Raw genomic sequence first — 22,915 nt, 5'->3', positions numbered from 1 at the left:
AACCTACTTTTATTAAGTTATCTATTATTGAATTGAAATCATCGTCAAAATACCACATCCATTAAAACGAGCGCACTATATATCGTACATCTGTACTGCAGTCACGGTCTCTGCGGGCCCCTGATTCGATTTCTGGTGACTGTGTTATCGGGTCTTTCAGTATTGATCTCATTCGCATTAAATTTAGCGTTTGTTTTGTTTAAAAATAGAACTTACTGTCGGTGGTTTTATTCGAAGGATGCACATAAACTAAGTCACATTTCTTTGATTTTATACATAGACTAAAAATTCCAGGGAGTTTTTTATTTGTTTTTGTTTTATTGCTTAGATTCGTGGACGAGCTCACAGCCCACCTGGTTTTAAGTGGTTACTGGAGCCCATAGTCAACTACGACGTAAACGACGTCAGCCACCTTGAGTTATAAGTTCTAAGGTCTCGAGTATAGTTACAGCGGCTGCACCGTAGGGGGCGCAATTTTTTTATTTTTTTTTATTGCCCTTGTAAACAGACAAGCCTACGGCCCACCCGATGGTGAGTGGTTACCGTCGCTCATGGACTTCAGCAATGCCAGAGGCAGAGCCAAGCCGCTGCCTTCCAACCATTCGAACCGAATTTCTCATAGTTACGTATGAATATTAGAAATAACCGAATCAAAACAATGTGCTTATTATGGAAGTATATGGTAAATCACAAAGTATCCATTTCATAATATTTCCTAATCAATTCTCGTTCTCGTTTCTAAATGAACAAAACTGACTGCTGTAACATTTAAGCAATAAATAAGCCGATATTTGATTAATGACAACAAACGGACACCTTGCCTTCTGAAGGCGGTGTAATTAAGCTAATTACTGGAGTCCAATTAGTTGAGCCAATGAAGCGAATTTCTAACTAGTCTGGAGCTTGGTGACAAATACGTTTGGTGTCTGACCTGAGATCTCGATCAAACAGTAATACCGTTTGAATGTTGTTTACATTTGTCATTTATGTCTTGTCGTCGAGGCGCTTGTAAACAAATTAAACACTTCCTATGTCTGAAGAGGAGAAACCAAAAGGAGGTCTTTGAATCAGATTTTCGCGCAACAATTTTTTCGTATAGGACAAATCCACTTTCCAACTCCACGACAACGTTCGTTTACAAAGTTGGAAGCATAATTGTTAACTTGATATTGCTTTTTTACAGAAACATGTCATCTAAACGGAAGTCGCCACCGTCAAAATTGCAAGAAGGTGCCGCCGAGAACGCCAATACTGAAGCGGGACCCGCTACCCTGGATTTCGCAGACCACCCCGAGTCTTCGGACGAGCAACACAGCTACTACAAACTCTCCCCAAGCTGCTCAACAAGGAGCTCGATCAGCGAAGACGAACAGCCCAACGAAGACGAAAGACCAAGCAAAAAGCAACGTTTCGAATCATTAGAGATGACCAACAATCTATTAGTCCCATCGTCTTTTCTAAGTCTGCACCAAATAAACGATCTGCAGGCTCGGAGACGTGGCTCCTCAGAATGCAGCAGTCCTGGTGCTGAGGCAAAGGTTTTGGGTCTTTGTAATAACAACAACTCATTGCTGAATCATAACAGTGCATTATCTTTGGCGCATCCTCATAAGAGGTCCATGGATGACGTGCTCAAGAGGTTGACCTCGAAAATGAACAACAGTACAATTAAAGAAGAAAAGCGGCCGACTCCGTCTACCACGCCAGTTAAGCAGAACAAGTAAGTACAACGTAGATATTAGAATATGTTAACAAAAAAGAATCCCAACCGAATAGTAGTCCAAGGCACTTAAATGTGCATCATTAAGGAAAACTTAAAAACTGCTTCCTATCACCACTTAGTACGGTAATTTTCGCTTGTTATTACATTGCATTACATTTTGTTTTCTGTTCCGTAATTTATTTATTTTTCTTGAAATGTTGAAGGAACAACAAAAATATTTTTGAAAAACCAACAATTCTGTGTTTTATTAATCGCACAGAAGATTTTAGCTTAGCTATTGGCAATTGAATCGGTCGAGAATTAAAGGATAATAAGGCATCTAACCTATTTGATATAAAAATAAATAGTTAATTTATCATAACGTAATCTGAAATGGTTTGCCACAAATAAATGACGGTTACTATATTTTATTATTATTATTTATTAAAGCCACGGCACAAAACAAGCACACCACAAAGTAAAATATTAACCTAAACCTTAAACCTGTAAAGGTGCCAAATACTGTAGCATCTTTCATTATTTAATAATAAATGAAACAAAAAAATTTGCATAACACAAGCGCCGGAGAATTTGCCAACGACAGTAAATAAAACGGCTCTAGTTTATTTAGTAAACCGTAAACATTAATAGGTAGTAAATAATTAACTGTTAACTCTTAAAGAGCTATAAAACGTAATAGCCGTGAACTTTAAGGAGGGATAAGTAGCTTTTCCACAACTACTATATTTAACGGCGATTTTAGGAGTTTACCAATCGTTATAAGGTTTATTATAGTTATAATTTTTAGTGTAACTAAAATGCTAGGAATTAAACTCAGTGTTGTTCTATATTTGGTTCGTGTATGGAAACATATAGAAATTATCTATCTCTATGTAAAAAAATGAATTGCTGTTCGTTAGTCTCGCTAAAACTCGAGAACGGCTGAACCGATTTGGCTAATTTTGGTCTTGAATTATTTGTGGAAGTCCAGAGAAGATTTAAAAGGTAGACGAATATGAAAACGCTAGGGATTAAATAAAAATGACAATTTTGTTTTTCCTTTGATGTGTCCCCGTCGGTCCGATTCCTTTTGTTTGTTTTAAGTTTATTTTATACAGTTTATTTATCGATTGAGGCACTACGAAGTCTGCCGGGTCAGCTAGTAATGAAATATAAACGGAAAATAATTTGATAAGTTAAGCTGATTTCTTCGTTTGAATACGTTCGCATCATGATATTCGATAATCACTTCGTGTATTATTCAGGTAACGCTACTAGCTCTATTGATGGTTAGATTACTGAAACGCCCTAGATTGAAATTCCTATATTAGCCTATACTATAAATAGTAATTGTTTTTTATCAACCTTCATTTCCAGTATTTAAAATAGAGAAAAACTTTAAAATTTCGGTTAATCTTCGATAGAAGGAAGGCTATTTAAGAATGCATTTTAATTACTAGTAGATACCTTTTGTCTGTTATAAGCAATGTTTGTGTTACTTAAATAAATAAAACTGAATGTCATCAAAATGTATTACTTATTATTAGTGAACGTGTCATCTTAAAGCCTTTCATTAGGATCCGAATTGAAACTCGAGTAATCTTTACTATCGCATCCAAATACAAATATAGCGGAATATTTTTTTTTCCATTTACGTTTGTAGATTCTTAATCGCCAAAGCAAAAAAAAACAAAGGTAATGAATCATTTAATTTATCATTCTGTAAGAATATTTTTTTAATTGATGCCCTTTAGAACTGAAGCATCGATGTGTGGTAAACCCGCAAACTATAACCAATACAGCCGGTCTGGCTAACCTGCATCGCTCGAGGTCGTTGAACCCACGCATCAACCGACTGTTATTGCATTACATTACATCTAGTGCAAAATGAATATATAGAAAGAAAATATAACATTATTCGTTAGTTTTTTTGGTAGTTAAGGATTTTAAGAAACTTGCAACTAAAAAAGAATTAGTACTTATAAGAAATATTCCCAAAAGGCAATTAAAAGTTTCTACAGATAGATTTAAAAAGTTAATATTAATATACAACTGCATAAAATATATTTGGATTGGAAAACATTGTAGTGACAATGTAAGTACCTATACCTATTTCTGCCTCAAAGCAATCGTGCATTACTATTTGACGGGTGCGAAGAAATTCATTGACCAAAGAATCTTTAATATAATTTACAATGTAACAACAAGCAATATGGAACACTGTTACAGTTCCAAAGAATTATCTATAACCCTAATAACGAATTGGAGGGTATTCTTTCGTAAAAATTAACGATTTCCCTTGCGAACCCGACCGCAAACAAACGACTCTAAAAGCTAAATATCTATTAAAAGTTTAGTTAAGAACGGCTTTTAAAGGTTTTATAGTGGTCTTGCGGTGGTCTTCACATTGTTTTTAATGAGCCATAATACGACCAATTAAATTGGAGCCGTCGACATGAGGCTGTCGCACACTGTTGTTTAGTAGTTAGAATAAAAACTCGTTCGTGCTTTATGTAAGTGGAACTGTAAATTCGTTTTTATTAAAATTTGTAAATTTGTATATATATTTTTTTCGTGTATATAATTCATTGGTCACTCGTGGAATCTACAGATATTGTTCGTAGCCCATATTGGAAGCACGGGAAGGTGTTTTCCTTCCTAATCATTACTGCAAGAAAGCCAGAGTTCCACTTCAAAGGATAGTTTCAATTCGTTTAGAAAACAATTAAAATCTTTTACTGGTGGTAGGACCTCTTGTGAGTCCGCATGGATAGGTACCAACACCCTGCTTATTTCTACCGTGAAGCAGTAGTGCGTTTCGGTCTGAAGGGTGGGTCAGCTGTTGTAACTATACTGAGACCTTAGAACTTATATCTCAAGGTGGGTGGTGCATTTACGTTGTAGATGTCTATAGGCTTCAGTAACCAGGTAACTTAACACCAGGTGGGCTATGAGATCGTCCACCCAACTATGCAATAAAAAAAAATTGCGTTTCAATAATAACTTAAAAGCCTTGTCTCGCTTAGAGCCATCTTAGAGCAGTTAAAATTCAAACAAAACTCGGACTTTTGGGCGATTGCATAAAAAAACACCTGGTCTCTGGAAGGCGCTTACTTTGAGCTAATAATAGTTGGTATATGTATTTCGTTCACTTGCGATAAAGATACACATTTTCGGCAATTTCGACTTAGAAATTACAATATTCTCATTATTACAGAACCCGTCAGTATCTTTGTTGCAGCTAATTGGCGTTTCGAATCTGGGGGTTCTTTTCAGAGACTAATTCTAAAAGAATCTATGAACTTTGGCATCCACTCATCACGAGATTAGTTCTGCCCATTCGAGCCAAAAAAAATTTATTGCTTAGATGGGTAGACGAGCTCACAGCCCACCTGGTGCCATGTGGTTACTGGAGCCCATAGACATCTCACCTTGAGATATAAGTTCTTGGGTCTCAGTATAGTTACAACGGCTGCCCCACCCTTCAAACCGAAACGCATTACTGCTAAAGAACATCAGCGTTATCATTTCGACTTAATTGGTTCAAAAACTCAATTGTTATGAACGATTCGAATAGACAAAACATAAACACAAATAGGAAAAATGCCAGATCTAATTAAATGGTTAATAATATAATTATAATAAACACATAAAGCTTATCGACAATAATTATTTCCGTGTATCTATGTAAACAGAACCTAAGTACGTTATAGGATGGATCGGAAACCTGGATTACGACTGCAAACCGATATAAGATTTAGAAGTTTGCAAAGCTTATGTCCAGATTTTAGTTCACCTAAGTTTGCTTTATTTCACAGTTACAATTTTTTCGAAGATAGACACCAGTCTTGGTCGCGTCTTAAAACAAGTCAAAACAGTCTCCTGTGAGCACGAAAATCATGGTTCGTTTTAAAATCATGGGTCATTTACTGGTGGTAGGACCTCTTGTGAGTGCGTACGTGTAGGTACCACCACCCCGACTATTTCTGCCGTAAAGCAGTTAATGCGTTTCGGTTTGAAGGGCGGGGCAGCCGTTGTAACTATACTTGAGACCTTAGAACGTATATCTCAGGGTGGGTGGCGCATTTACGTTGTAGATGTCTATGGGCTCCAGTAACCACTTAACACCCGGTGGGCTGTGAGCTCATCCACCCATCTAAGCAATAAAAATAAAAGTGATCGTCATAAGACCAACCAAACCCGGACACCGATTTGGTTCGCTAATAAAGACTTTGACAGCAACCGAGAAACGAATACAACTAAAAATCGATTCAAATTTGACTACAGTTAAAAAATATTTACCTCACCATACTAGTGATACATATGTTCCTCTAGATCGATAAATAATTTATAGGCGTCTCTATATAACTCTATACAATAAACAAATAAGGTTCAAGTCTCAATTGCATTGTGATTGTCTCCTGTAAAAAGGGACGCACCCACCTCCGCGGCAGATGTAAGCAGAATAGTGATACAACAGTGATAAAAGAATCCTAAGAAAATACTTTTCATGACCATGGTAAAGAACCTTTTTTTCCCTACCTAAACTGATAGCCTTGAGAGGCTAAATCAGCTTCGCCCTAATGTGTAGGTGAGCTCACGGGGCACAAACCGGAGTGGTGCTAACACTGACCCTAGTAAGAGCCAGTGCTTAGCAGAATCTACCGCCGGATCGGAAACGCGACCCACTGAGAAGATCCGGCGAGTAACTCAGTGGGCGTAAAGAACCGTCGAACACAGATATTCATAAAACTCTGCCATTCCTACAATCAAATAACAATAGACACGCAAAAAGACAACACGTAAACAAACAAACACGCTTCTCGTTAACCAATCACAGTTCATCGGAGCGATCAAAGTGTTTTCGATTGCTCTTTAATTGTTATAAAACAATTATAATATATATATATAAATAAACATACAGATACACGATTATTATTAATAATTGTTATAAAACAATTAAAATGAAAAGTTTGTAACGAACTTGATTGCTATTTCTAAATCATCGGTAACGACAATCAATCCATTATTTAAATTATTTCTTACGAAAATATAAAATACAATATATAAATTGAGGGCTTTAGTTGTCTAGCAATAAAACAGTTATTTTGCCAATTGTATTAATCACATTGAACGCACAACTTGTCAGATGATAAATAACTCGTAGTTATAGAACAGGTTTAACCGAGAACAAAAATTTATCTCGGCTTTCTTAATCTGTGTAATAAGAACCCCAATCTATTATTAACTTTAACGCTAGTTTTCTAACTCTAGTTATATATATATACATACATATATTAACGCGAGTTTGAGAATTGGGCATTAAAACTATGGCATTTATACCATCTATAATGGTAATTATGGTAATTTTGGTAATTTATTATGGTTATTTTCGGTAATACAGCCTCGAGTTTCCAACGAAAAACGGCTAGTGTTTTAGATTAAAAAAAACAGTATCGAACAGAGATACGGTATTTTTTTAAATATATTTTTTTAAATTTCTAAATAAATAAAATTAAAAAAAACGAAATACGGTAAATGTCTTTAAAATAGACTAAGACGTGATCTATGTCTGTTTGTAAATTAATGAGCAAAACTGCAAGTCATCGTGAACACGTTCCGTTAATCCCAAATATATTTTTATAAAATTTCTGGCGTCAATAGCAATATATTTTTGATGTACACTATTTTTTTATTGCTTAGATGGTTGGACGATCTCACAGCCCACCGGGTGCTAAGTGGTTACTGGAGCCCATAGACATCTGCAACGTAAATGCGCCACCCACCTTGAGATATAAGTTCTAAGATCTCAGTATAGTTACAACGGCTGCCCCACCCTTCAAACCGAAACGCAACTGCAGAAACAGGCAGGGCGGTGGTACCTACCCGCGCGGACTCACAAGAAGTCCTACCACCAGTAAAATGAAACAGTTTCCAGTTTCACGTTTATCCAGACTCTAACAGAGATTCATAATCGCTTCTACGTAGTTTTAAACAAGCTTATAATTAAACTAATTAAGCGCAATCAAAATAATCCCTGTGCCCAAAACGTCATAAGATTTAACGAGACAAAAGTCACCGCTAACAATGCTGACTGGGTAACGTTTAATGTCAAATTACCGCGCGTAACTGTCACGCTGACATGTGATTAGCCGGTTTTATTATGCGCTGTTTATAAACTTTGGACGTTGTGTTGCCATTTGTCACGTAATTTAGTGTTCGCAGTTTGATTTGTCTTTTTTTTTTAGCTGTAGTCAAAAGCTATGTAGGTATTATTATGTAGGCGTGTATGCGATGTCTATCCACACACGAATTTCGTGACAAATATATATCAGATAGTTCAATAGGGTTCTGGTTATCACTCAGACAGTCTTCGACGGTAAAACCTTAGTTAGTCACCGCTTATCGTTCTAGACAATTTTATTTCGGCCAATAGAAAGCATTTGTTAAATGTGATGATGGAAATGGTAGTGCAAGGTATAGGGCGAAGAGGTCGACCGAAGAAGACATGGATAGAGTATGTGAATGACGATATGAGAGAGAGAGGAGTGAGTGTTGAGCTGACGGGTGATAGAAGAGAATGGAAGAGAAAAATTTGCTGTGCCGACCCCACTTAGTGGGATAAAGTGAAGAAAAAGAAGAAGAGGCCTTCTCTTCTTCTTTTAAACTCACTCACACTAAAGATCATTTCTCGCGTAAGAAACCATACGCAATGACAGCGATCAGTCACTCAAATACTCTGTGAATGTTTATTTCGTCACAAAATGATTTCATCAAAGTTTCCTATATTTTCGATATTATTTGATCGTAGTATCCTAGAAAAATAATAATAATAATAATAAACTGCATTCAATATAGATTCACTAATTATGTTAACTCTGTAATTTAGTCTTACCCAGGGCTACTATACTTTTGACTTTGAAGTAGCAAATTTTAAATAATTTTTCTATACCCTTCACTAGTGGTGAATGAAATCTGTTTTGTGATAAGTTCTCGCAGAAGCTAGTCTGTTATATCTTTTTGGTTAATTGATCGTTTGTCTGTTCATTGATCTGTTGATGTTGTAATAATAACTTGAAAATATCGTGAATAATCCTCACTATTATGTAACGGATTCTTACCACAATATTCACCCTGACTTCCCCATATTGCAACCCTGTTAATGATTTTAATAAAACTCGTTAAATAATATCTAGTGTGGATTATTCACGATAAATAAATAATCCATTACATAATACATTCGTCAATAACATATTATGCGCCTCAGAGAAATGTGTATAAATAACAATGCAGCATACTTAGCAACGAACAAAAACATCCGCCATAACCATTATAATAATGATCGGTATTGACAAAAGCTATTAAATTATAACGAGATACTGAAAGATAACGAAATGTAAATATTGACTCGTCTGCAGATAGGATTGACATAATGACCTATGCGATCAGAAATTATATTAAAACCAACTACTGCATTATTGTATAGAGAAGTGCTAAGTCCGTACGCAGTTTTGCATAACACGATTGTATCTTTTGTCGGATTTGAAATGGTCGATATAAAATTTAATTCACAAGCGAAGTCCGGTGATGGCGATAGTCTACCACGAATTAACGGCCGTCTGGTGTAGTAGTAAGTGACATGGTCACTACACAAGGGGGTCGCGGGTTCGAATCCCGCCAAGGGAAGATATTTGTATGATAAATATAAATGTCTTTTCCAGGGTTATGGATGTATATTAAATATATGTATGTGTATAATAAAAATCTTACATTTATTTCCGTTATCTGGTACCTGTAACACAAGTTCTTTACGAACTTATCACGGGACCAGTTAACGTGGCGTGATTGTTAGTAAATATTTATTTTTTTATTTTATTAATTCATAGAACGTCAAATGCCTTCTTTATTACCTTTGTGGACAAAAAAATCATACGCTTCACCTCATGGTGTGTTGTTACTAATGCTCATGAATGTCAGTAATGCCAAGGACATAGCTAAGCATAGGTGGGAAGCGACCTATAATATTTGTCATCAAGTAAATACTCCTGTTCATAAGGTCTCTCGTTCATTTTAATTATTATCATTTTGAGTAATTGTATAGTTTTTACGAGTAGTACTTTAGACACTTTCAAATGTCATTAACATCTCAATTTTTGAATCATAAAGCGCCGTAGTATTTAACAACCCAAATAAATAATAGTTGACAAAAACTAACAAAATACGCTTTTATATGATATCAGTAGCTATAAATATTTTATGAACAGTAATTTTGATAATATCCTGAAAAGCACCCCACGCTTTTTTACAATACTTAAAATCATAAATTCTTACACTATTTTTAATTTGAATTTATTAAAATTTATTTTCTGTTTTTTAGTTGGATTTTCTACAAAAGCGTATTTTGTTAGTTTTTTAAACTATTATTTATTTTTCATTTTTTAGTTGATCTTCAATTTTTATTTTTTTCATAATTTTTTAAATATTGAACTATCATCGGTCCTTAATAAGATAATCAAATTTCGAGTTAATCCGACGTTTTGAAGGGGATCAAAATCGTGTTCAAAGATTCCGTTACAAATCTACATACATACGTCTGAAGCTAATAATAAAAGCGTATTAAAAAAAAAAACGCGTTAAGTTCCGTAGGTACGTACAATTTCTATTGTAATCATTAGAATTTCCATAGAACAAGGTTCCGTGTTCAGCGTCTCGTTTCTAAAGCAGAAACTGTTATGCTTCCTCGCTCTCGATATCACTGGGCTCGGTCGGTATATTTAGAACATCATATCCTTCGCCGACCGACGGCCATTACGCTGTGAGCCATCACGCAACGCTGCGGTAAATCTACCTGCATTAAAGCGCTATTGTCCCTCTGGCGTGGTCCTAATTAAAGGCAGCGATCGTCGACGGAGGGATTAAGACGTGAACGCGTAATGTACAACAATCCATCTCGTTTATGACTTGTTGTGAATCCAACTTAACGCGTGTGGCGTAATTTACGAGCGAAAAGCTTAAGAGTTTCTTCGTGTGTGTGTTTACCGGCCAACTATTTCCTGGTTGGTTTAATTGCAGCTCCTTGATTACTAAATTAGCTGGGCAAGATAATTTGATGATGAAATCGATTTGATTTTTGGGGGGTTTTTTGTATTACGGAGGAAAAATATTTCGTGAACACGAGTTAAGTACTGTTTCACTGGAAAATTTGGTACTTTTTCCCTTTTGGGCATGACGATTTTTTTCGTTTATTTTTTATTTAAATAAGTTTCTTTAAAGAATGCTTTCACTGAGCATTCCATATCTTCCGTTCCGTGCAGCTCTTATAGAAATATTCATTTCTGTGCTCCATTCGGAGTACTTAATTAAACACTTATTTAATACCTTAGTTTACTAATTCATATAAAATCAATTTGGATAAACCCATAATATTTATTTATTACTTCATGTAAAATTTTCACTGGCGGACTTAATGTCTATGGTATTCTCTACCAGTCAACCAAAGGTAGTGCACAGTAAATAGCGGTAGGTGCAATGAAATTTATATCAAATTACAAATACATACACAAAATATGTATATACATATATACCTACATACATATATATATACATACATATAATAATAAACAGTAAAGATGTTTTGTTTTCACCACAAACGTTCTTCGAAACTCTGTAATTGTTCAAGTCGCTTTCGCTTATGCTTTACACCGAGTAAAGAAAGACAAAAAGTTAACAATAGAACCGTAGCGTAATTTGTGTCGTGGTATATAATATATGAGTGTAAAGTAAGTGTTACAGATCACAAAAGCTTAAGGAACATTAATTAATGTGAATATTTCGGTTCTTGATTATGAGTGATTGAACCTCGGGGCGTCTACGTCTGGTCTTTACTTAAATTGAGATTGAGGGTAGTCGATAAACCTTCGTTTTTTTTACTGACAAATGACGACCATATTAGTGATATATCCATTAGCGCCTGTTCCATGTTCTTTAACACGGAACAGATTATAAATTTTTATTCAATTAGAACTGTAGTATGGATGGTTAAATTAGATTTGGTAGGCCGCAGTGTAAGCACGCAAAAAAGGCAAGAATAGGTAATGAGACTACGACCTCATGCTTCAAGGTTAATGTTGGCATTCACGTCTATATGATTAAAAATGTAAAACTAGAACGAATTTCCAGTTTGTGTGAAGAAAACAACCAGTTTGAATACAACAAAGTTGTCCATTTCACTATGACGTCACAAGTTAATAAGCTCCTTCTTCTTCAACCCGTGACCATCCCATTTTGCCTTTCGCATCCAATCCCTACCAACAACATTGACCAGGTCTTTGGTCCATCTCGTTGGCTGTCTGCCTACGTTAGGACGTCCAGTACGAGGTTTCCAGTACAGTATTTTTGTGCCCCACCGATTGTCAGTTAATAAACTACTAAATTTTAATACATGCATCTAAGAGTATGAGTATGTAGTACTGTGATTTTAAGTCACAGGAGCACGGGACAACAACGAAGCTAACATACAAAAGTTTTTCAAACGCATGTCGCCTTCCTACAAACAGCGATTGACCAAATTTTTACTGACTTATACGGCTATTGTGACGTTAATTGTACCTTGACCTCAATATGATATCTACAGCCAGCGACAACATTAAAAACATAAAATACGTACAAACTTACCGCCATTTATTGGCAGTACCCGACAATAAATGTTTCACATCGACTTGTAGAAAGAGACAACACTACATATGTGACGTTACAGTCGTCATTCAATAAACACCGGTGCTTTAGTTTTGTGTGACAGCGAAAACCTTCTCCTCCTCGCGTCATTTCCTCACTGGTGAGGGTCGTGACCATTACATTTCGACCCGCCAGCGCCTCCGATCATTGGCCGCATGAAGGGCTTCGTGGAATGGGATCTCTAGTGTGGTGCGGATTTGGTCGAACCACCTTGTCGGACTGCGCCCGCGCGGTCTCTTTCCCTCGATCTTCCCTGTCACGAATAGTCTCTCTAAGCTATCCGGTGTTTTCCGAGCAATATGACCGAAGTACTCGAGTGCGCGGCGAAGGCAGAGTGTGGACAGTCTAGTCTTGATCTGCAGTTGGTCTAAGATAGACAGATTGCTTCTCTTCGCTGTCCCAAGGTATCCGGAGCATTCTTCTCCAGCACTACATCTAAAATAATCCACGCTTTTGCGATCAGCCGCTTTAAGGGTCCAAGGAAAAAACAAAGACAAAATTAGCCGTTGTCTCTTTCCACATGTCGACGTGCAATATTTATTGTCGGGTACTGTACATCTTCATGGATAGTTTCCAAGGCTGGCCGACACAATAGTACTTGCTACATCGAATACAATAAGGCTTTGTGCCAAACAATAACTCTTTATGCAATAGTGGAAGTGATTGGCCAGCGCGCCGCCTCACACGATTTACTCAAACGGCTTATTGAATTTCTATTGTTGTCCATTTAATTGTGCTGTTGTTTATTGCAAATTGTGTTTTATTTAAGCACTCTATTGTGTGAATAATGTGTTAGACGTGCTTCTAGTTTCGCCTAATCGAAATGGCCGGACGTGTCATGGACGATATGGTGGTTCGCGCTGCCAGTCGGTTCAGATCAGCTTTCTTACCCTTCATTAAACAAAAAAAAGGGTGCGTGTACTTATGTACGCGCGTAAGAAGTTATACTTTATTTTTATTAAATTTATTTCTTTTTTTTTATTTAAATTTTAATCAATTTGAAAAAAAATCGATCCTCAAATACGCATATTGGACATTCCTTTTCTTGACATCGTATAAATTCGGTAATTCTCGGTGCGGTTCGGAAAGTTCACCTGCGGCTATATTCAGACTCGCCAAGTTACGTCGGTCGTATTGTAATGAGCGATTTAGTGGGCAACTTCATTCTGTTAATTTTGCGTCACGGTGCGCGCGCATCGTAAAATTTCATTCTCATCAATTTTTCATAACGCGCCTAAGGAAATATAACTTCAAAAAGCGAAGCATACTAACGAATGCCCGTGTGAACTTATACAACATATTTTACTTGTGCCGCGAAGATAAGAGAACGAATACAAAATTGCAATAAAACAAACAAATTTCAATGTCTAATGTAATCTTTGCATTATCCGCGCTGGCCTGCTCCAATTAAAGCTATAACAACAATTAAAACACTCGTCTTCATAACAGAACGAATTAGTGAGGAACAATCATAACGACGAGTCAAATGTTATCTATCGTACGCTCTGTATTTGATTTGCAGCTAACTTTTGGCATTCTTTTCTGCGGAAAAAAATTTAAATAGGTAGTTTTATCGTATTTTCGCTACCATTTTCCACAAGTCGCAGAAAAATTGAACACTACATTTAAAAGACTTAATAAAGTAATTTTCGTTACCGCTATAACATATCTGATAACCGACCATGAAAACGCTAAAGCATTCGAAACATGGGTAACAATAGAATGACAATAAAAACGCGAGATAATAATAGCTAAGCAACAACACGAAATCAACTCATAATATATCTAACTTTTACTGTTACAAAAGCCGGACTGACTTATCTGCGCAAGGATGACGTTTCCAGCATTCCTAGTCGACTCGATTGGGCAACAGCAAATTAACTATCATTGCAAATTACGTTGCATAATACCCTAGTTTGTGGTCAACGTTTTCCCGCCATGGCGATTTAAATCGGAATGCAATACGGCGCAACGATTGGCTCATGCAATATTCAGTTGGGCCAATCGAAGCGCGGGCTGTGCTGCCAGTGCATCAAAAATTCCATCTGAATATAGAGTCAGTGTGGCAAGCTCTAAATATGATAATGCCCTAACGTGGTCGTGCTATTCGAAATGAAGAATTCATGTATGGCCTTTCGTTTACTATACGGAATGTGTTTTTATTTGAACGTATCGGATAGTTTGGAAAACGTCAATTCTATTTGCGAAACTGATCGAAGAACAGACGTGCCACTATTTCGTATTTATGAAGGACTGTCTGTGCTTTCTTTTAAAACATATTTTTATTAGCTTCGTATGTATGTATGTAAGTACTTTTGTATATGACCGAATCTTCGAACGTTATTTTCACCAACTTTAATACGACCGATTTACTTGAAAATTTTCACATGCATCAGGGACTAATAACGATACAATAATTGTATGAGTTTGCTCTTATATCGTCCAGTATGAAAAGGATAATAAAAATGAAATTAACTGTTAGTTCGACTTGTTATTTAAGAGTATTTTTCTTCGTTTTTGAAAGACACATATTGTTATTAGCATACCTGGCCAGGTGAGTCGCAACACTAAAAACGAATCTTATACTCGGTTACAAAAAAAATAAGTGGAATATCCCGCACGGGTAGATACCACTGCCCTACCTACTTGTGCCGCGTAACCCGTTATGATGTCAAATAGCATCGGTAACTACATACCTGTAACGCCATTACTATAATTGTTTTCTACGGACTATAGTTAATAATGTAGCTTCAAAATATCGTGTAATAAACTTGAATTATTCTCAAGAATTTCGCTCGACTTTAGTGCTTTCCAACGTAATCCCATAGGTTTCCGTTGACCTTAACCTGATTTAAAATGCCATCAGTCTCCCCTCTGTACCGCGACCACAAAAACTACATGACGAACTGCGCAGTGCCTGCCGCCTTTAAATAATAATGAGAGTATTGTTTGATAGTGTACCGTGGATAGGATTTTGAAATAATTTAATAATTTTATTTCCCAAGTGAAAATAAAAACACATAAAAGATACGTAGATAGGAATATCACAAGGAAATTAGATAAAAAGCAAATCTTTCGGTTTTATTTTATAGCAAAACAAGATTGACCAGATTGTGGAGTGCTGTCGTAGACACCGGCAATTATCTCCCGGCTATCAGTAGGTTATCGATCCAGCTTGTGGAATCATCATTTGGCGAACCTCGGAGGGCAGCTATAACCAGCAATACACGTCTGTAGACTATTGATGATATCATCTTTACTCGTTGCGACAAAAGACTTAATTTTTTTTTTCTTCCTACTTATGCTGATATCCTTGAGAGGTTATTTCAGCTTCTCCCTAACATGTAGGTGGGCTCACGGGTTCAAACCGAAAGTGTTGCTAACACTGGCCCTAGCCAAAGCAGTGCTTCGCAGAATCTATCACCGGATTGGAAACGCGACCCACTGAGAAGATCCGGCGAGAAACTTAGTGGGCTGTGACTATGGGTTAATTTACTCGTCGAGCACTTCGTCACAAGCGACGGGTTCGGCGAGAACGGTGACCGGTGCTTGAGGTACCTAAAAGCACCGTTAATGGATCGGGGGGATCCGTAATGACGTGCTTAGGGCGACGTCGACTGTTTATCATTCGGTCCACAGGATAGGTCTTATTTAACACTTAAGTATTTATTTTACTAAACACACTATAACAAATGAACTGCATTTAAAGTTCCGTTACACATTATTTTATATATTACCTAAAATACAAATAGCCCATACCCATTTGAATATTTAAATAAAATTAAAAAATTTATGGGCATATCTATATTAATCTTGTGTGGCTGTCGCGAAGGGACAAACAAGACGGATAACCCTGCAGCCGTTGTCTCGCGTTAAGGGATTTTTTATTGTTGGCAACAAATTGTGTCGGCGTGTGGCAGCCCTGACGGTGCATACTTTATGTCATTCAAATGATGTGTGCTCTACAGTGCGCCTTTATTGTATGCTATTATTCTTTCGGGCACTATTTCAAACGAATGTTTTTGTTTTTCATTGCTTTTAAATAAATAAACTCGTCCTCTCTGTGTTTCCGTCACATAATATGACGTATTCTTCTTGAAGGAGGTAATTAAAAAGTGTCATTCGTAGATAAAATCTGAGGTTTTTTAATTAAGTAACTCTGAAATCTTCTGATCACAGCCTTAGTGCCAATCATATTTTTTAATAGAATAGACAACCTTAACCTCCTGTCGCAATTATATACATTATATGTATTTGTTTCCTCGTTTTTGGAAATCAATAAAGCTAGGACTTCCATAGAACTACAAAATCATGAAATAATCTGATTTAAATCGTAATGCATAAATAAAATATACTGAATGTAAATCAATCTGATACAATTTAAAAGACATTCATTAAATGGTCTAATCATGATTTTAAGTAATTTCAAATATAACCAGCCTATTTCAATCGACAAAAAAAAACAATTACATCCCATTGCCTCGTCACAAGCAAACTTTTTAGAAAATTCGTTACCCGAATATTGAAAAGAAAATTAATTCGATACCAAGATGCCCGCATCTAATTAACTGACAATTAATAAGCTAAAGATCGTTGCGAAAGAAACGTCAAAGAAACCTCATAAAATAATGTCGAAGCAATTATGTTCTAATTTGATTCCTATCAAAGAAATGTTGAAAAATTTGATCGAGTCGTGACGGGGGCTAAGAAAAATCAAAGGGAACTTCCGATGAAAGAATCGAAGTTGCACAGAATATGTTTTTCACAATTACGACGCCGGCAGGTGGGCTCGGGGTTGTCAGCTTCCAAAAAAAAAATTCTATTTTTTATGATTGGCCTCATTCACATTCGTCAACAGATGATCCAACTCTTCCTAAGCTACTAAGAAGTTCGGCTTCTGCAATACTCATTTAAAAAGCCGATGCTAAGGGTCGTGGCCCGGTATACTTACATAGGTATACTGACTATAAAGTCACTGTCTCTGGTATTGACTATAAAGTCAGTATATGTAAAGATAGGATATAAATCCTATCTTTCAGCCCAGAGATGTCCACTGCTGGACATAGGCCTCCCCCGAGCCTCGCCACAACGACATAGGCTGCTTGCATCTAACTTACTGACGCTTATAACTACTTAGTTAATAAATAATAAGAAGTCGTAATTTACTCAAACGTTTAAATTTAAAGTTTTCGTAAATAATGAGTTAGTCGAAACATATATTATGTACGTTGTGCAAAAGAAACAAAAAAAAATCGTTAACTTCCGTCGTTTTACTTACTGTAGCAACCCCAGGGCGTGCCTATCGAGTTTCTTTTAAAAAGTTGAGAATACTTTTCAAACACAGGATGTTTCTCGTTATTGCTAATTTAAAATTTGAACGTTCGATATTCGAAGTTGAAATACGATTTCTAAGTTGTTCATAGGAATAATAATTTTAACGACACAGAATATACTATATATTATTATTATTATTATAATACATATATGTATATGATACCTGGTGAAAAGCAGAGGGGTTTCATTATTTAATCTAATATTAAAATAGATTACCGTAAGAGTAACTTTTCAAAATAAATATGTTAAAATTTTCTATAATTTATTTAAATCAAATTCAGATGCAAATAGTTATATTCTTTACGATAAAATCATAGTAGCTTATTGCAGAACACTATGTATATATTAGGAATTCATCACGTCGGGCCCATGGCATCCATTTTAATGACGTCACCCCTGTTCGCGACGCAACCCTTAAGAGTAAGGGTTTGTATCCTTTTGTTTACGGAAAACTTCGAAATTTTCGAAATTTTCGGTATTGAAAATCGATTATCCGTCTTCTTTTGCTTGTCGTATTTTTGAAGATGTCGAATGCAATCTAATAGCATCCTATTGGCGTCAGTAGTTCAATGATCTTGGTAATATGTACCTCTACATAATCTTTAGGACATATGTACATACATTTTCTATACAGTCCAACAGTAATTTACTGGTGGTAGGGCCTCTTGTGAGTCCGCACGGGTAGGTACTACCACCCCGCCTATTTCTGCCGTGAAGCAGTAATGCGTTTCGGTTTGAAGGGTGGGGTAGCCGTTGTAACTACACTGAGACCTTAGAACTTATATCTCAAGGTGGGTGGCGCATTTACGTTGTGGATGTCTATGGGCTCTAGTAACCACTTAACACCAGGTGGGCTGTGAGCTCTTCCACCCATCTAAGCAATAAAAAAAAAAGTAAAGATCGTTCTTTTGAATATTTATTCAGTGAACAAGAGTTTGGCAGCTTTTTTCGGAAATTATAATATGACGTCTTCTATCACTCAATAAGACAATTCATAAGATTTGTGTGTGCCCATACTTTCTCACACTGTCGATCTATTTCGGCACAAACTCTACATTAAGGATACTACGAGTATATAAGTAATGATAATTCAAGAGCTAACATCTCAATAACCAACTGTAAAACACGTATATATGAAATTCTAAGAAAGTTCTAGAAAATACAAATAAAAAGACGACTGCTGAAAATTAACTTTGAACTAAAACAGAAGAGAACTTTAAAAGCGCTCGTGTTCCGTGAATCGGAACAATCGAATAATTTGTAAATCGATACATCGATTGACGGACAATCATTCGATTAGAGCACCCTAGTTGTCCCGCAAGCTCAATTGATTGTTTTAGCTTCATTATTGGACTGGGAAGCTTGCATTTTTTTTATAGCTTAGATGGGTGGACGAGCTTACGGCCCACCTGGTGTTGAGTGGTAACCGGAGCCAATAGACATCTACAACGTAAATGCCGCCACCCACCTTGAGAGATGAGTTCTAAAGGCTCACTTTTAACAGTCCGCCCCGCCTTTCAAACCGAAACGCATTACTGCTTCACGGCAGATATAGGCAGAGTGGTGGTACCTACCCTTGGGGAACCATTAGACGTCCTACCACCAGTAAACATTACCAAGCTCAATTCTACTGTCAAAATCTTCCAAATCAACTGATATTGTGAAAGAAAGAAGATATTGAAGATACTCAACTACAAGTTGACAATAATATAACAATAAAAGTCTATTAAACCGTACAAATAAAAGGGAAACTTCAGAGCCACGAGTCATTTGAAACTAGTTTCAAATTGGTTCGCAATCTTGTAACTGTCAATTACTTACACGTTCAACGCCGATTATAACTAAAGACAACTCGTTCATCTCATAAATTACCGTTTCCTCAAAACTTGCGTCCAGTGTGCGAGCGCATTGAATAAAAATAAAAACAAAAAAAAACTTAATTACGGGCAATTAATTTATTTTTCCTCTGAATTCGCTCTCAATAAGCGCTTGCGAGAAAGCGGTCCTCGCGCTGACAATATAATGAGATACATTGAGAAATTCTGACAGTTTAAAAATGAACAATTGCACAAATAATGCTCCACTTTTTTGCAATTAACAAAACAAGTGCACGGCTTTTCCCCCTATGCGCTTTAATTTGGTTTTCTCGGATCCGGCGATCGACTTTCCCTTCGGTAACTTTATGGTGCGAACGTCAGAGGAATGTCAAAATATCCGATCACTTAATTATGACTTGAACTGGTTTAGTTCGCACCAGACTTGTTGGTTTTTGATAATTGAACTCACAAGAACGCGTGTTTTACACAGAAGTCCGTCGGGAGATCGGTTTTTATAATTTATTACGATAATAAATATTAAGTTGAATACTTTTTATACGTTAGCAAAATTGATTATGCGTGATCAATCAATTGATTCTGCGCTGGACCATCAGTGAAGTCATTGAGAATACAACTATATTCGTGTAAATTTCTACCAGTAACATAAAAAAATTTTCGATTTAAAAAATCGAATAAATTCAATTCAATGTGCTTCTTTAGCATCACTGTTTTAAAAGCTATCTAGATTTTTGTACCTCGTCCTTAGTACATAAATATTTTATCTAAAAACCACATTTGATTCGATATTAGGTACATATGTGAGTTCATCAACTTTGCACTTAATAACTACATACATATGTACCAAATTCATGTAAGCACATAATATACGCGATAAAAAGTTGTATGAACAGGTGCTTTATTTAAAATTCCGAGTTTCAATAAATTTTGAATGTAGTGCGCGATTGCAGTCTCCCGTATCGAGCTGCGGAATTGAAAGACGCCTGTCTCATATCAATAATTCAGTTCCGTACTCTGATGGACTTGTTTGCGGTTCCGATCTAAGCCCTTACTATGGTGACGATTTATTGTTCCTTTAAAAATTAGACGAATAAAGAAATAAATCTTTTAAAAATAGTAAAAATCATTTTTATTATTGTTTAAGTGAGTGATCGAACTCACGGCTCCTTTTGTTAAATAGTCACTGAAGCCCATAGGCATCAACAACGTAAATGCCGCCACCCACCAAGGTCGGTGCGTCTCAAGAGACATGACTTTTAGGTCTCAGTTGTACAGTACAACGGCTGCCCCACCCTTCGAACCGAAACGCATTATTTCGTCACGGCAGAAATAGGCAGGGCACCCACCCGTGCGGACTCACAAGACGACCTATCCCCAGTAAAAAGTAATAACTTATTCAATAGAAGCCAAAATTCCTTAAAAATCATTGAAATAAAAGATTTAGTTGAATGTTAAAAAAAATGTCTAGCTTATTTTTCGTTCGCGCTAATTATTGATTGGTTGCTAAAAATACATGCTACATTTGTTTTTAGCAATAAACAAATCACGTAGGTATGTGGTACAAACCCGATTTGTACACGGATTTTCATTATCTATTGACTTCAACAATTACTTCTACTTTCGTTCGAGTTGTAATTTTAATATCGAGTACAACAAGTAATCGCACTGCGGAACTTCAACATTCTCTTACGATGTCCGTATCATGTGTCTGGCTTATTTTGTGATTTATTTAACAATTATTTAATACGTCCATCATTTTATATGAATCCACGTAAATGTGCTGAATTAGTTGCGATATACGATTGTTAGTCTAATTTAAAATGCGTTCATTGCTTTTGAATGTGACTCAAAGATTCGATTATATTGTAATAAGAATTCCGAGCTATAGAACTAAAACGCATTACTGCTTTACAAATAGACCAGTACTATACTAGTACATTACCATACAATTAAACTTTTAAACTGGAAGCTGATTTGTGAGAAACTTCAGTAAGAGATTAATTTGGTTGTGTCTTGGAATAGGACCACTCCATCTTTTGCAGTGAATGTCGCTAAAGGCGACTAAGGAATGCATCGGAGACTAGTCAGCAGTTTTATTTTTTAATTTTTTCATATCAGCGTACTGCAATCGGAAGTTACTGACAATTAGAAGCCTATGTGCGTAGATACCACTATGTTGTTCAGTTCTGTACTAAAATCGAGATTTCATGGCTCAAGGTTGCATTTACGTTGTGCTGTGAATTGGCTCCGATAACAAGCTTACACCAGGTGGACCTGTTCACATATCTAAGTCATATTAAAAAAAAACCAGTAGATAATATACAGATTTTCCTCAGTTTTCACGGGTCGTATTCGTCGAGTCGTATATCGTCTTAGTCTCGCGTATTTTTAATATTGTATGCAATTCATATTTATTATTTTCAACATTACCGCGAAAATTGTATAAGAAAATTTTCTGATTTCCGAAAATTTTGATTACAAAAAAAAATGCGTTATTAAGCCATAAAAGTAATTTTAATTATGTAGTACGTAAGTTTTTAAGATCTACAAATCATTTCGTACCTATGAGTTTTCCGAGTAAAATTGAACTTCGATAAATTCTAATTGCAAAATCAGAATAGTCCCACTTAAGAAGAACTCGCTCGTCCGAATTAGATTATTAATAAATAAATAAATGTCGAGTTTACGATCTTTAATTTTATTAGCTAGACTTTTGGAAGGATCATCAAAGACTCGTAGCACGATTATTAAAAAAAAAAACATTATAACATAAAAAAAAACATCACTATAGTTAACCTCTAGCCTTATGAATTTCGCAAAAAAAATTGCGTGGGCGACTTCTGTAGATAAAACAATAAAAATGAAACGTAATAACTTTAACAGGTCTTTGAATAGAGTAATATTAACATTTCGTCAAATGCAAAATGAAAGTTTTCACGTAACTAGTGATCCCCTAGTAGTCGTAGGGTAGTCGAAATTCGACTGTAATTAATTGAAATTGTAAGTTTGTACACTATTGTGATTCTATTGTCACAGACTATAAGCAATAAGAAAAGTTTGACAATAAACAAATAGTATGCATGCAACAAATAGTGTGCGTGTCAAATACATGGTAGTGTGTGTAATGTTTTTTTTATAGATTTAATCTCTCTCTATATCCACTATAAGTGAGGGGAATTTCAATCACCTCCGTCCGCGCAATTTTCGTAAAAAGGGGTACAAAGTTTTTACTTCACGTATTAATATATAGATAAAGCAATATACGCGAACATAATGATTCATAAGGCTATTCTTCTTAGCAACATTACAG

At 36.0% G+C, this 22,915-nt stretch overlaps 1 protein-coding gene across 3 annotated transcripts in view; it reads left to right on the top strand.

Annotated features, from left to right (window-relative positions):
- Positions 1–22,915, top strand: part of Sox102F (transcription factor Sox102F) — a 419,194-nt gene that overhangs the window by 303,017 nt on the left and 93,262 nt on the right. For all 3 annotated transcript variants that reach the window (XM_089739910.1, XM_028170974.2, XM_028170966.2), the window contains one exon: positions 1,184–1,720. In XM_089739910.1, coding sequence (XP_089596036.1) covers positions 1,188–1,720 — 533 coding nt within the window. In that variant the 5' untranslated portion in view covers positions 1,184–1,187. The remainder of the gene's footprint in view (positions 1–1,183; positions 1,721–22,915) is intronic.

Source organism: Bombyx mandarina, chromosome A1, assembly GCF_030267445.1.
Source record: "Bombyx mandarina strain Sakado chromosome A1, ASM3026744v2".
In the NCBI taxonomy this organism is placed as follows: Eukaryota; Metazoa; Arthropoda; class Insecta; order Lepidoptera; family Bombycidae; genus Bombyx; species Bombyx mandarina.
The sequence above is the reverse complement of the archived record's forward strand: the minus strand, read 5'-3'. Positions and strand labels throughout refer to the sequence as shown.